Source organism: Netta rufina (genome assembly GCF_964035555.1).
Source record: "Netta rufina genome assembly, chromosome: 16".
In the NCBI taxonomy this organism is placed as follows: domain Eukaryota; kingdom Metazoa; phylum Chordata; class Aves; order Anseriformes; family Anatidae; genus Netta; species Netta rufina.
The window spans coordinates 1,904,344-1,919,926 of record NC_140140.1 but is presented as its reverse complement, the minus strand read 5'-3'; the positions used below and the strand labels follow the sequence as shown (position 1 = coordinate 1,919,926).

Below are 15,583 nucleotides of genomic sequence, written 5' to 3'. Positions count from 1 at the left end.
GATCTGCTTATGTGAGTAGTGTGCAGCAGAACTGATTTTAAAATAAATTATTAACAATCACTTTTGCTATTTCACTTGTCTAGAGATAAAACTAGTAGTAATCTTGCCTATGCTATCTTCTACTCAAGAAACTATTGGTCTCACTAGCAGTACGTGTTTTACGTCTCTTGAAGGGGCAAGCTTTGGAAGCCAAGCAAGATTCATTTCAAGGTCAGGAATCTGCAGTGATGATTGACCAGAAGCCTTCATTATATGGTCAGCCCTATCAAGGGCAAGGGGCAGCCCTGCCAGGAGGTTTTAGCAACATTCAGGGACAACAGCCATCCTTTAATTCAGTGATGAATCAGATGAGCCAACAAAGCAATTTTCCACTTCAAAGTATGCATCCTAGAGCAAATGTGATGAGACCTCGGACCAATACACCAAAGCAGCTCCGCATGCAGCTCCAGCAGAGGCTTCAGGGGCAGCAGGTAATCTTTTGCTCCTGCTTTTACTCTTTTGTCTTGTTTCAGAATGAGGTGTGCTCTGAACTGCGTATTACTTCAGGAATATGGAAATTGACATTATAGCACATGATTGAAAGGACGGAACCTTAATTTTAACAGTGCTTTTTAATTAAAATGGTAATCCTGTACAACATCTCTGGATGATCTCATTATCCATGTTAAGATAATCATTTTTAACCACTAAATAAGCAGTTACATTTTTCCTGAAAACCAAATGTTCTTTTTTTTTTTTTCTTTTTTTTTCTTTTTCCCTGCATTTGAGCTTATTGAAATACTATTTTGCCTTCCCTTATGATTTGCTGTTGCCATAGGTTTTTTCTTAGGACAGAAGTTGAGAGAGTAGGTAAAACCACTTTATCTAAAGATCTTAATACTGGCTTGAAAGTACTGCTTTAAAAAATTGCTGCATGATTTCAGTATTGAATTCCCATGTGAGAATGAAGTCCTGATACCAAATATAAGAGAACATCGTTGAATATGAATTTAGTATGGAGAATGCTTCCTGTGCTGTGGCCTTTCAGAAGTACATTTGGACGTGGTGAAGTTTTGGGTAATAGAAAATGTACAAATAAAACTCAGAAAACTGAGACAGTGCTGTGTGACCTGGAATGGCAACGTTAAATCCTTAGGAAATGCTGTCTTCTGTCTTGGCTGTTCTACGACACTAGTTCAAGCTGTATGGTTTTGGGATGTTGTGATAGAAAGGAAGGAGAAAATAGTTCACTATTTTAAACAAGGCTGGAGATTATACTCTTTGTCCCCAAACATGATTTGGAACAGAGAGATAGTCTGTTATATATTTATTCTTAAAAAGTGCTATTTCAAAGGGAAAAATAAAGCCAAGTAGTACTGCACTATTTGAAGTTTTTTTTATGTGTCTGTCTGAGCTTGATAACAAATAGTTTGGTACTTCAGGGATGTCAAATGAGGAAAAATTAACCATTGTTCTTTAGAGATTCAAGTGGTGTGTAAAGAATTTTTTTTTAAGGAGTTGCCATAATTTTGTTCAGATACTGGTATTTTCAAGCTAACAGTGCTGAAATATCTTTTTCTAAGTTCATGAATCAAACCCGTCAAGCCCTTGAAATGAAAATGGAAAATCCAGGCAGTAATACCTCAGTGATGAGACCAGTTATGCAGCCACAGGTGGCATCACAGGTAAGTAATTATTACACTAACGATTTCTGAAACAGTCATTTTTACACAGACACCCCTTTTACAGGTTTGTTTAGAATTTAAACCTTTTTTTCATGGTGCCACAGCATTTTTTTTTCTTCCATCATATAATCAAAAAAAAGGTGTTTTGTTTTTTTTTTAACCTCTTTTATTGTTGAGACTTCAGAGAGGTTTGTTCATTGGGTCCATGCTATCAATACAGTGTGCAAACTGTCTTTTCCATGTAGGAAGTAATAGACAGTCTACTCTGTCACCTGTTTTGAACTAGTAACAACTCAATGAAAACCTTTGTTTGATATTTGGATATTTTTTGTAATAGCTGTGGGTTTTCTTAAAAATAAAATTTCTTTCTATTCTAGTGAGTGATATACTGGGTCTTAGATTGTAGACCGTTTGATTGAGTCTGACAACTTTATTTGTAAAATTTTTCTAATATGATTTTTTTTTTCTTTGGGGGATAGCAACAAGGTTTTCTTAATGCTCAAATGGTGGCTCAGCGTAACAGGGAGCTAATAAGTCATCATTTTAGACAACAGAGGATGGCAATGATGATGCAGCAGCAACAGCAACCTCAGGCCTTCAGTCCGCCACCAAATGTGACTGCCTCAGGAAGCATGGACAGTGGTCTGACAGGCCCTCCAATGGCTCAAGTTCCTCCACAGCAATTCTCCTATCCACCTAATTATGGTACTAGTACTAACATGGTGTTTTTTTGTTTTGTTTTGAATGTCTGTCTGGTGTTCTTTTCCTTTTTTATTTATTAATCCAAATTTACTAAATACTGATCATTCTGAAAAATGGAAATGTTCCTATAACAAAGATTATTCCCCCCCCCCCCCCCCCATCCTTGCAAGAAGATAAACCAAGGCCTAGGTGATGATAACTGAGTATAGTGTTCTTTGTCTTGTCAGGAATAACCCAACAACCTGATCCTGCCTTTAGTAGAGTATCAAGCCCTCCCAATCCAATGATGTCATCAAGAATGGGACCCTCTCAGAATCCTATGATGCAGCATCCTCAGGCAGCAGCAATGTACCAGTCTCCTGAGATGAAGGGCTGGCCCTCAGGAAGCATGACCAGGAGCAGGTAAATTTACAGCTATCCTATAGCTCAAAAATTGTTTTCAGTTTGCCCAAAAATAGAAACTATTGCTTGTAGTAAGAAAAGGTTATAGAAAAGGAAATAATAACTATATTTCTAAGGTCTGTATTGTCCTTCATATCCTGCTCTGGTTTAGGAAATACACTGATTGAACCTATATTATGCCTAGTTCCACTTATTCATATTGGACCCCTGGAGTCTTTGCAACTGGAGACAACATTCACTCTTTAAATATTGAAAACGCAACTTGGGGGAAATACAAAGGTTCAGAATAGTACCACAGTGTGTCTGAAAAGGTTACAATAGGAAATGTGTATACATAGTTCTGCATGTATTTAAAAATTCAAAATTCCTTTGGGGAGAGAAATTTTTATTTCTATGTTAAACAGACAATATGCAGAAACAAACGTAGAAATAATTTTAGGCTTCTGTTGATAACGTAATTCTTTCACATGTTGACAGCTGGTACAGGGAAGGCAACATAACAGTGAGTAAACTTCTTGGGATGTCATTTTATTCTTGCCTTTGTGCTTCAGTTCTTTTCCACAGCAACAGTTCAGCCATCAAGGTAATCCTGCAACGTACAGTATGATGCACATGAATGGCAGCAGTGGCCATCTTGGACAGATGAACATTAATACTATGCCTATGTCAGGGATGCCTATGGGTCCAGACCAGGTAAGTTGTCCATAACGAGTGGTGATGTATTGGCTCTTTTCCAATGAGTAAGATTTGCTTCAAGACATTCCTCAATGTCACAATCCTGTTCTCTGTTATCCTCTTTGTCTTTACATCTGTGGACATAGAACTTGTATGACACAAGATACATACTATTTTTGGTGATATTTAAATCAAATCCATGATGAATCCAAGCAGCTGTGATTAGCTGTTGACTTAGAAGTATCATGTATAGGATCGAGGTTTAGACTGCACAAAGAGAGCTTGGATAAAAGCCAGAAAGGGAAACACAGGGACTGTGAAAAATATCTTCAGCAGATGAGTCAGACCAAGAATCCTGGTATTGCAGTATTTTCTGTAAGTAGCTAATGGTGATACTTACCCTTGTAACACCTTAGAATATTTGTATACGCATAGCAAGACACTAAGGAAAATGTAGGCCTCTTATTTAAGAGAAAAGTAAGCTAATAACAGGTATGACAAAGGAGGCCAAAATACTAAATATACTTGTGCTGTAAGCTTTCCAGAAAATGCCAAGGGATAGGCAATATAATATTGAGATGCGCTACATTTATTAAAGTTGCCAGTACTTCATGAAATTTTGTCTAAGGTACATAAGTAGTAGCCAAAATAATCTGAGGACTTCTGCAAGACAAGGAAGGTATTAGAGGACTTTGATAAAAACCAGTACCATTTATAAAGAGGGAAAAAGGAAGTGAAATGTTACATTTTCCAAAACCACATCATACAGAAAAGATAACTAAATAATGTGTTTAGGGAATTCTGGGACAACATTACTTTTCTACAAATATATCTTCAAAATGGAGCTCTAAAATCTGTTCAGTTTAGAAATTGACTGTCAGTGCAAAATGTTGACCAGTTTTTCCAGCAAAGGTATTTTTTATTTTTTCTGATGATGCTTTCTTCTTTTCTTCAACAGAAATACTGCTGACACCTAAACCCGATCTCCAAACAAGAATGCGCTGTATTAACGATGCACTAGTATTGTAAAGGAAAGTTACGCATTCTTCATGGCAACTAGTACTGGCCTTCTGGAAATAAGGGATTTTTCCTGCTAATCAACATGATGTCCTAAGTTACTTCATTCAGAGAAAAAAAAAAAAAAATTTTTTAGTAGAGGCATCCATATTACTGTATATTGTGGTGTACAAAAAAGGTCATAAATATTTTTGGCACTCTGCCTCTAGAAATGTGAATTCGGCAAAGGCATTTTAGTAAATAGACCCCTGGAATACCTTGTCTGTTTACTGTAGCTATCCAGAGCCCTTTAACTACAGGCAGATGAAAGTGCCTAGAGAAGTCACAGTGATAAGAATTTCCTGATTTCTCTAGTAAGAATATCTGACAGAGAATGTAGTTCCTAGCCTTGACTCTTTTATATTAATTCCTGAATATAAATGCTGCTTTTAATCTCTTACCCCCAGGAGTCAGGATTTCCCAAGCAGAGGAGCAGTGCAAAATGAATTGGCACATACTATTCCAAAATCCTGTCCATTGATGCCAAGGGGTAAAAAGAGAGGATAATAAATTTAAATTATTTAAACACAATTGTGACTAATATTTACATATTGATGTGCAGCTGAGTGCACTTTATATAAGACTATATAATGGATTAATGCAATATCTTTGATAAGGACTTAATATGAAGGTAGGGTGTGCTCATGTTCCTTCTCAAACACAATCTCTTAAGAATTATTTGAAAAGACTGCATAATGTAATGTTTTCTGTGTATGGAAATTAGAGCAATAATCTTTCATCATTTTGAGAATACTTCAGAAAACTCAAGGCAAGGCACTGCAGTCTGAATCAGAATTTTGCTGTCTTTTTGTGAATAAATTTTGTAAATATGTTCTTTAAGATAATGTATTATATATATGACTTTTGTAGGTCACTAACTCATTTTTGCAGAGTTTGTGAAGCTAAATATTTAACAAAATTGATTTCTGTAAACTCAAGTGTAGTTGAGGTCCAAATAGAATACTTTTTTTTTTAACTAAACTTAATGACTTTGAAGCTGGGTGACCTCAGCCCACACCTTTCTCTTCTTTGGTCTTTGACACTTCATTTATTTTTACATCTTTAACATATAGCTTTTTATAAAAGACGAGTTGTTAAATGCTTTCTCCACCTCTGAGCACTTTGTTAAATTTATTTTTGCATAAGGCAATTTGACAAAAAGGCTCTGCATTGTAAGATGTTATGACTTGTCATGATGATCATGTCTTTCTACAATCTTTCTCCTTTTCAGTTGATGAATCTGGATTGTGTCTTTTTTGGTCGATTTTAACAAACTCTAAATGTTCTTTGAAAGAAGTTTGTCTGTTGCAAAATATTTGTTGTTACATAACATCCAGAAATCTATAAGGATATTAAGCCACACTTAACCAAATGTCTGCACTTCATTGGATTGTTCTAATAGTAATGAATGTATTTTCTAAGCAGGTTTCTCTCATATCAGTATTTAAGTTTGTTTAGTTACAAATTTATTCATATTATTTGCTGATAAGGTTTATTTTTTTCTCTATTTTGGTTCCTTGACATGAAGATCCTTTTGCAGTTTTTCCAGTTTCAGGCAGTTACAATGAGTCAAACCCCTAATCTTCCATAAGGGATGACCCAGAAATGTTTAAGATGTGTGGTCCTTTTGTTCTGTTGTTCACTGTGTAATGGAAAACTGACTTCTCCCAAGTGAGTAAAAAAAAAAAAAAAAAAAAAAAAAAAAAGGAAAAAAAGGAAAAAAGTGTTCTTGATTGCTTCTTCTTGGTACTGTAAGTATGAGGTGGTTTTATTTTTCAGAATATGCAGTGATCTTCCATTTGAATAGGAATAACTTTCACTAGAAAATTTCTCAACAAATTAATCCTTAGCATACAGCCAGTTGTGTTCCAATGGGAATGTAGATTCAGTCTACCTTATGCAACCCTATCTTTGCGATTAGTACGGAGTATATAGGTTAGGTGTTAGTATTTATTTGAAACTTTCAATCCAATACATGTGTGTTGTTATTTTTAATGAAAAACTTTTAAAAGGCTAAGGAACTTTTATCTTCTTTCTTATTTCTTAGAACATATCTGTTTGAGTGCTGCCTACTGAAGTTGAAAGGCAACAATCCCTTGCTTTTTATATAAATGAGAGTAGAACAATCTTTATATTTTGTAGTTATTCATTATATTGATGGAAACTACAAACCCTGATTGCTTTCATTAGGTGAGCTCTTAGACTATATACAACTTTATACATTGTGCCCTCTTAACTTTTTTTAAAATGAGTGATTTTGTTTATACATGTATGTATAGCTGGTACCTACCTGACTGGTGTTGTAAAGGATCATTGTTTTCTCATCTGTATTTAGAATGTTGGAGCTTTCTAGTACCTACTTTTTTGCTGAATCCAAAGATTTTTAGATTTTTAGTTTAAACTTAATAAAGGGGGGAGGGCACATTTTTAAATTGCATTGATGACATCTTTCTTGGCAACACTGATTCCAAGTATTATGTCTAGTGTGAAAGGCTTATGGACTGCAGTAAATAAAACTTACCTTGAAAGCTGTTAGCATTTAGTATCTCCACCAATTCTGATTTGGTTCTGTAGCAGCAGATTTAACAACAACAACAAAAACTGTATACAATTTTTCAACTGTAAGAGAACAGTTAGCTAGTCCAACCACCTCTGGTCACTGCTGCATAATGAGCATAGTTTTGCTACTTTGTTATTCTTTGATCACAGAAACCATGTTTTTATAAAATTCACATGTAGTACCTTTATCCAATCTTGATCTAAAATTCTGCTTTTAAATTTAGGAAATCAGGACCATTTTTAAGTTAGAAGACAAAAACTATTTGAATGTTGTACCAATTAGCACACATTTTATTTTTGAATTTATGTGCAGACTACCAGGTGATTGAATGATACAGCAAGTATGAAAACCATGTAACTCTGAGAGCAATATTTTAAAAAATTCTCAGGAGAAGGCATACAGTATTGAGAATTGCATTTAAGTTTAGTTTACATTAAGTATTGCTTGAAATATCTGTATCTTTATGTTGAAAAACAGAAAAACCTTGGGGACTGGTTTATAAAAGAGTTGGTTGTAAGGTATTACTGCTCTTCTGAATTTTGTGTTTGGATGTTAATAATAATGTAAATAAAGGTTTCTATTTAAAATCAGAACTTGGTGACATCGTGTATTAGCTCTCTAATACTTCGAGGCTGCTAGCTACATCCTGGTAAGGTCAGAGGAAATCCACTACTATTACAAAATCGATACAGCTGTTACTGTGGAAAGCTATGTATAGCAAATGATTTATTTTTTTTTTCCAGCTGGCTGTAAAAGCTAAGGGAGTAATGCCTTAGACCTTCTGCCTGTGAGACCAGTTTAGCAAAGCTGCAGCAATACTGACTGGAATTCATGTCTTTTTCAACTTAAATAGCACTCTTTAGCAGAGCTGAAAGGAGGAGAGGTGGTAGCTTTCCCCCTAACTCAGCAACAACCTACCTTTAGAAAGTAACAGTTACTTCTTAGGTAATGTGCAAATCTTACAGCTCAGTATTTTGCATGAGCATAAAGGGATATGGTAACTTTTCAAGCTTCTACCTGATATGCAACTGGAGCAGTAATACTGGCCATGCAGGAGTCTGATAGTCTCATCCTCTGTTCAGAAGTTATAGGCTGAATGCAAAAAAAGGTAAGTGGAAACTTTTTTGATCTAACTTAGCTAGCATTCTTTCTGCATACTGACTTGGGTAAAGGTAGACTGCTAATACTTCCCCCAGGAAAGCAGCAAAAATGCTTTTCTATTGTGAAGTGTAAGTTAAGTTTGTATTTTGCAAAAAGTTTACCTCTTGTTAATAGTCAAGGCCACAGTTGGTTGAGTCTATTATGAGCTTCCTCTCACATGCAGCTTTAAAACAGGTAGCAGATTAACATGGAAAAAAATGATAAATTACCACTGCTAGTGCCTGTACTACAATGTATTTAATAACAGCTTTATGAAGATACTCAAGTAGACTCTGTACACTGTGCTTCCTTAGTAAAGTCATGTTTTCTTTCCTTTAAAAGCTTTTAAACAGTAACCCTCATTCAGGTCATCTACTTTTCTGTAGACTGAGCTATAACTACATTATTTTTTTATTGGTCATGATTATTGAACTTCTCAGAGCAGCCTTTTAAAAATAAGTGTAGAAGTTGCACTACTAAGCCAATGTTGCTTTCTCAAATGAATTGTTTTGGTTTTGAACATAACAATATAATATTATCCACAGAAAAAAAATTAATACAAATTTGATTTCATTAAAATGTAAGATGTACATTTACTGATTTTTTTTCAGTACTTTTAAAAATGGATGAATTCTGAAATGTGCTATGCAACATTAAGTAACCTTTTGAGAAATGGTATGTGGGCATTCCACACTTTTATTAACAAAATTCTTCACAACCCGAAAAAAAATATTTTTAAACAGTATATTGATCAATATTTACACAACCCCTCCAAAAGTCTGACATCTGTTAGTTAAGATTTCTCTAATTTTCCTAGAGTTGTCAATAGGACAGACAAGTAGACATGGAACTAAAACATACCCTCAGAGGAAATTTGAGAAATACCATGGGTGTTGAGAATATTCAGTGCTGCTCATTTGAATTCCTGAATCTCTTACAAGTTCTTTTCCAGCATTACCTTTACCCCAGTTGGAAGCAAAAGCATCCGTGTTCTCTGTATCTTGCTTTAGAAATACTTGGTTTTGAAATTTTCCCTCGTGCCATCCAAAGGTATAGCTGAACTGAGAAATGTTGTAAGTTTACTTCCACGGTCTTTGTGTACACTTTGGCCACGGGGATGGCAATCCTCTTTGGGATGCAGCTGTGTTTCCTCTTCTGTCAATTCCTGGAACAATGTTAGTGGTGTCTTCTTGACATAAAATGCTTTGTGAAGCAGGTGAGGTATAATCCAAAGCAAAAAGCAGGTACAATAGTGGATTTCAAAGAGACCTGTATTCCTGACAGGAGTTCCATAATTTCACTTCATCTACTTAATTCACTCACCAGTGCAAACTCTTATCTATTTTGGCCTCAAAGTTCATCCAGTCCTCCAGGCTAACATTATAATTCTTTCTGAAATCATACACATTTTCACAGTCTGTACATGAATTCAAGTTCTGGCCAGTTTATATCCTCACTGAGATCCAGCAGGTGGGGAGGTTAGCCCTCCCATCCTTCCCACAGTTGGCCTCTTTAAAATAAAACAAACATGATTTAGTGTATAACATCCTAGTTAGGAAGTAGTTGGAATATATTTTCAATAGTTCCATGCAGGAGTAAAACAACTGAAACACTAGACCACCTATAAAAATACAACAGGTATATCACAAGCAAACAACTATGTTTGAAACTTCAACCTCTGTATCTCATAAATTCTAGCTTCGTTTGGTTCTGAATTCCATCTTGGCTCTCTTCAACTAGATATATAAAGTGTTACCATTATGTGACAAAAATGCTCTCTCCTGGAGGAGTTGAGGAGAATAGGACTGTGCCTATTGATGAAGGTGCTGGTACATAGTTCTTACTGCATAGCTGGTGAATATCTTATGAGTTGAAGTCTCAACCTTCTTTTTTAGAGAGGTTCAGAGACAGAGAGTAACTGGCACGTCAAAGGTAACTATTTTTCTTGGGTTTAAATTTGTATCTCACCTTTGAGGTCTGGCAAGTTGAGAACTAACAGTACTATACTGAATGATATTATCTGCAAGTTTCAAAGGGCAGTAAAATAAGCAACAATATTGAATTTTAGTATAATGCCAAAATAACCCAAAATGTACAGATTTTTCTTCGTACAAAGTACACTACTTTCTGTTCTAACTTGCTTTCTTTGCTCACAACATGAAGGAGGTGGTGGTTAGATAAATAGCAAGAAAGCACATGATCCTCTATGAGTAATGACTTCAGTCATTGAATCATAATTCAAGTAATGAAATCAGTCTTGTTATTTCTGGATGTTGTGAGAGGCTGCTACGAGGCTGCCACACATTTAAGTATAGACAAAACCAACATAATGATCTCAAATTCTTACAGATAATTAATGATAATTGGTTTCTTAATTGAGAGTCCACCTTTGCTCAAGTTTTAAATTGCTTTAACCTTAACGTTCCTAAATTCCCAGAAAACATATACCAAGAGGTTTTGTACAGGACTGGTCTGTAATGATGGCAGTGTAATAGTGCTTGCTTAATTTAGAGCACTTGCCACTTGCATGAGAATAGATGATGATGTTAAAAAGGTGCTGCATGCAAACAGAAAAGTAAAGAAAAGAAAGGTAAGCAAAAGCTAATGCTTTTCATGAACTGCTCCCAACTCACAGTGACTTAGAAGATGATGGTCTCTTCACATCTGGCCACTTTCGACGCTGAAACTGCCTAATTTTCAAGCAGCAAAAGGAGAAAAAAGTTAACCATCACCAAGAAAACCACCAGCACTACAGTCTGAAAGATGAGGAAGGAGAAGAGTTTAGCCTGATTTTTAGCTACAAAGATTAGAACATGCTATAACATTGAAACAGAAATATCTCCAGTGTTTACAGTAACTGGGATGGAAAGACCTTGCAAATGTCACTGTAGGCAGTATGTCTATGTCATTCCCAATCCCACACTCCTAACTCTTGAGCATAAAGGTAGTATTTAAGAATAATAATTTATGTATTTCTGAAAATGTACCTGTACTGCTCATAGCTTCCATCTTTAAGTCCTAAGTGAGGAAAAAATTAACATGTTATTAACCACTGTATTAACCAACAGAATAAGGTATTGGGTAACACACAATTCAGAGAAAGATCTAAGAATATTAACAGAATATTAAAATTAAGACATTCACTAGAACTTATTTACAGATATAATCCCTTATTCTAGGTAAAATGGGGTGTAAATTGAGATAGGTAATTGTGAAACTTCTCTGTAAACATCCTGCAGCAGTATACTTAAATGCCAAAAACTTGATTTCAAAGCATACAGCTCTAGATGGTACATATGCTAAACAAGACCTGAAGTAATATTTTGTACTCAGGTGGATTTAGGCAGATAACAGTATTTTGGGGGTGGGGGTCTTCAAGCTCTGAAGGCTATAAACATATATATATAGCTATACACATATTTATGTTGCATTTCTTATGTCATTGTACTAAGGGATGCAATTTAAATAAGAAATGCAATTTAAAAGGAGAAATACAAGTAACTGTACATTTCAGTTTGCTATCATGACTAAACATTAAAAAACCAACACACAATAGTATTGACTAGACCAGGAAAATTTAAAGGACTCAAAACAATGAGTCTAACCTAGAAAAAGAATACAGACCAATGGGTTTCATTCTTTTTGAAATTTGAAGGCATAGTTAGAAGAGCACATCTTTTTGTAGTGTAATGCATTCCTCAATGCATCTCCTTCCTTGATCTGCTGTTATTTTACAAGTACCTTGCACCAACAGGGGAAAATCAATCAGCTTAAGCATTAGCCTCCTTTTTTGAGGTTAAAGTTATTTTTAAGCTAGTTTAATAAGTCTGCATGGACTGCATTGTCTCTAAAAGAAACAGTCCTAAAAATTATGCCTTCGTGGAATGCTGTACCACAACTGCTAGACCAGTTGTCCAGAGGGGTTGTGCAGTCTCTATTCTTGGAGGTTTTCAAGATCCAAATGCATAAAGCCCTGAGTAACATGGTCTGACCTCAAATCTGACCCTATAGTGAGCACAAGGTTAGACCAGATGAACTCCACAAGTCCCTTCCAGCTTGACTTATCCCAAGAGCCTACAAACTCAGAACCAGCCATTAGGTATTTGTTTGTTCTTTCATTAGTTTTCTTCCTTCCTCATCTCTTCCAGTCACAGAATCATAGAATGGCTTGGGCTGGAGGGACCTTAAAAATGACCTAGTTCCAACCCCCCTGCCATACACAGGGATGCTCTTCCTGCATTTCAGCAGCTGCATATTAAGTATCCAAGTCTTACTGTGTAGCTGTGAGTTTCTGGAAACATTACATAAAACAAACTGAACAAACGATACAAGAATTTGAGCATGCAATCATCAGCCACAGCAGGGCATTACTAGTGTAGATCAATTCTAAAATCATTTTTTGGCTGATGAATTTCATATTAGTGAACAAGAGATCCATTTCTTTTGGGTAGTTTCTGAGTGTAATAGCAGAAGCACTTACCCAGATCCATATTCCTAGTTCTTGGATTGCATTGTTTATACCCTTTGCAGCTTCTTAGTTCCATCAGCTGGATGTGCAGTTGATTGAGAACTTCTCTATCTAGCGTGTTCACCGCGTTAATTAGCTGCAATACGGATAGGTTCATTTTAGAGAATAGGTAATTCTCTGTATGTTGGTAACTTCCACATATGGAGTATCTGTGGTTTACTTCCAACAGGCGAGAAGCCTAATCATTTTATGTTAATAGTTGCATCTATTTTTTGCACCAATACTGTGGTATTTCAATGCATCATTGGTAAAGAACACTGATACATTTCCAGAGCTGTACTATGATGAGGTACCTGATATGGATCAGTGTTGAGATCAAAATACTCCAAAAAGCCAGTAGCAAATTCGCAAAACAGAAAGTTGTGAGTCTCGTTGATTGTCCTCAAACACCAGTATGTGTTGTTGTTGGCACTGGTACAAGCACAGAAAGGACCCACTGCAAAGAAAAGCATCATAAAGACTGAAGATACACGTTGCTTATTTTACTACTTTTTTGTTCATGGTACTACTTTATTCATAAGCAGTCATTCTGTCATTCCTGAGCTCTAAAGCAGAGAATGCATTTCCAGCATAACCTTCTATGCTTACCTAGCCCCCGCAAAACATCTAACTTGAGCAGTGTCTCAGCTAGTTGTTTTTCCCTTGCTGGTTGGGAAACATTCCAGCTGCCGAGATAATAATAGGATGTACTGTGTATGTACTACTGTCTGCAGTATCTCTAGGTTTTCATCTGCAGCTTTTGTTGTTTAATTTAACTCCTTTGCCTTTTGTAAGGATCATACCAACACTGAAACACAGTATGAGGAAAACTGTGTGGCTTTGGCTACTTGCCTAATCATACTGGTAGTTTCTGCTAACCTAGAATTATCCTAGTTGCTACACTATACCCAGCTACTCGTTAGTTACTTTAGAGTATTCTTACGTGTCCACAGGGGAGCAGTTTGCCAGTGCTGGTTGTCATGGGTGAAGCAGGTCAAACCAGGCATGCTGCAAGTGTCGTTATTTTTTATTCTCTTAAGCAGTTTGCGCAGTTTCTTCTTTCTCCTTTGCTCTCTAAGCAGCCACAGCCTATCTTTCTCCTGTAGGGCTTTCCTGCACACATGAAACATTAGGGTCATGCAGACTCTGTTATACTTGAACACACCTAAAAAAATGAAGCAGCTAATAAGCTGCTTTGAGGGAAAGAAATACTCGGTATTTTAAAAATAAATGGCTTTTCTTCCAAATAGTTCTGGATCTCCAAAGCTCTTTGCAATTCCATGGTACTAGGGAAAAAAAATGGAGCCAAAGGGGTTTAATGGGCTTGCTTGAAGTCTTTGATGTGCATTTACAAGCATTTTTTTTACCATTGGTTTGGTTCCTTTCCCAGGTGTCTGTATGTTTATTCTTTTTAGCACAGGATAAGTGAAATTACTTCTTTTGCTTAGTTTTTAACACGTGTACTTGGACCAAATATTAGGATCTTTGCATTTTCTCTTCCAAAGGAACAGGCCTTCTTCACTTACTTGAAAGGATGAAGATTAGATCCCTTGTGCCTCAGTTTGCTTTTGTGTTTTGAATGGTAACTGGAAAATAAAAATAATTGTTGATGAACAGCAGAGACAATTATACCTGTTCATACCGTATTTTCACCCTGAATTCGAAGTGTATTTAATCCAGTATCACTTCTCCCTTCAATTTGTTCACTCAAGGTAGGTGGTGAATACAAAACAGCCTTGCTAGACTGGGTCAGGCACTTGTGCCTCTCGTTTTCCTTCGATCATTTGTACATAGTGACACCTGGTGCTCTGCTGCTGTATTGCACTACGTATCTACAGATGATTGCAGTTGCAATTTTCAATTTTAGTCATCATTACTTCCTGTTTCCCTACATGGGGCAGATAAAATCAGTAGATTTATAATTGAATTACGAGATTTCTTCAACAGAGTATTCATTAATTTTTCAGAGGATATGATGACAGGCTCATACCACATTCCTGCTGTTTTCCAAACAAAATAATTTAAGCATCACTTGTACCTCATAGAGTTTCTTTTTCCCCCTCCACTATTACTAGCTAGTAGTTCCAGGAAAACCAAAATGGGGTGGGACTGCTCAAGCAGTAGTAGTGTCTGATGTATTCTGATATATGTAGGGTGGAAGTTGACATATACATTCTAGTTGGGTAGCTCTACTATTTTGACTCTGTCTCCAGAGCTCTTCCTAGATTTTGCAGAGGTTTCCTTTTTTTGTAGTTTGAAAAGTTGATAAAAAAGGCAAAATAGTCTTAGGCAAGGGCAATTTTTTCCTGATTAATACAGTTCACTGTACTTACTAACCACACAAATAAACAAAGACAAAACTAAGTTCAGTAAGTGCTATTTATCTAATAGTCAGACTAAAATTCCCTTTGAAACAAAACACATCTTTTAAATTACAAATGCTAATGTAAATTTAATACTTATAGCAAATTAACAAAATAAAATTAGTAAAGAACTATCTTCAATTCAGTCAACTTTTTTCTCTAGCATAGATACTGTGCATATCATTAACTAGTCTGAAATGCTACGCTCAATGCAATTCTGCAAACATATAACTCAGATTATTACCATCATTGATTTCTGTGGGATTATTCATCTGAACGATGCTATGCACAAACAGAAGTGCTTCTTATATTGGACGTGACAAACTTAATGTTCTTCATGTTAACTGTAAAAATAACTTAATCTTTACAGTACGTATCAAATAAACTTGGTTGTTAATACACTGCTTTCAAAACTGGTAAAACAAGGTTTGGGGAATTTGCCATTTAGAATTATATGGGTTTAATTTTAAGTACTTTATGCTGTATGTTGTATGTATGTATGGGTTGGCATAAC

At 35.8% G+C, this 15,583-nt stretch overlaps 2 protein-coding genes across 7 annotated transcripts in view; one reads left to right on the top strand and one right to left on the bottom strand.

The window, feature by feature from the left end:
* The window catches only part of NCOA3 (nuclear receptor coactivator 3), an 85,196-nt gene extending 77,301 nt beyond the window's left edge, over nucleotides 1–7,895 (top strand). For all 6 annotated transcript variants that reach the window (XM_084296635.1, XM_084296636.1, XM_084296631.1 and 3 more), the window contains 6 exons: nucleotides 174–470; nucleotides 1,563–1,664; nucleotides 2,144–2,369; nucleotides 2,594–2,768; nucleotides 3,320–3,461; nucleotides 4,402–7,895. In XM_084296635.1, the coding sequence (XP_084152761.1) occupies nucleotides 174–470; nucleotides 1,563–1,664; nucleotides 2,144–2,369; nucleotides 2,594–2,768; nucleotides 3,320–3,461; nucleotides 4,402–4,413 (954 nt within the window). In that variant the 3' untranslated portion in view covers nucleotides 4,414–7,895. The remainder of the gene's footprint in view (nucleotides 1–173; nucleotides 471–1,562; nucleotides 1,665–2,143; nucleotides 2,370–2,593; nucleotides 2,769–3,319; nucleotides 3,462–4,401) is intronic.
* A 722-nt stretch (nucleotides 7,896–8,617) lies between these two features.
* The window catches only part of SULF2 (sulfatase 2), a gene marked incomplete at its 3' end in the record, with an annotated part of 69,645 nt that continues 62,679 nt past the window's right edge, over nucleotides 8,618–15,583 (bottom strand). The window contains exons 14-20 of the mRNA XM_084296791.1: nucleotides 14,233–14,292; nucleotides 13,650–13,819; nucleotides 13,021–13,163; nucleotides 12,680–12,803; nucleotides 11,187–11,217; nucleotides 10,833–10,889; nucleotides 8,618–9,709 (exon numbers count right to left, since the gene is read on the bottom strand). Coding sequence (XP_084152917.1) covers nucleotides 9,679–9,709; nucleotides 10,833–10,889; nucleotides 11,187–11,217; nucleotides 12,680–12,803; nucleotides 13,021–13,163; nucleotides 13,650–13,819; nucleotides 14,233–14,292 — 616 coding nt within the window. The remainder of the gene's footprint in view (nucleotides 9,710–10,832; nucleotides 10,890–11,186; nucleotides 11,218–12,679; nucleotides 12,804–13,020; nucleotides 13,164–13,649; nucleotides 13,820–14,232; nucleotides 14,293–15,583) is intronic.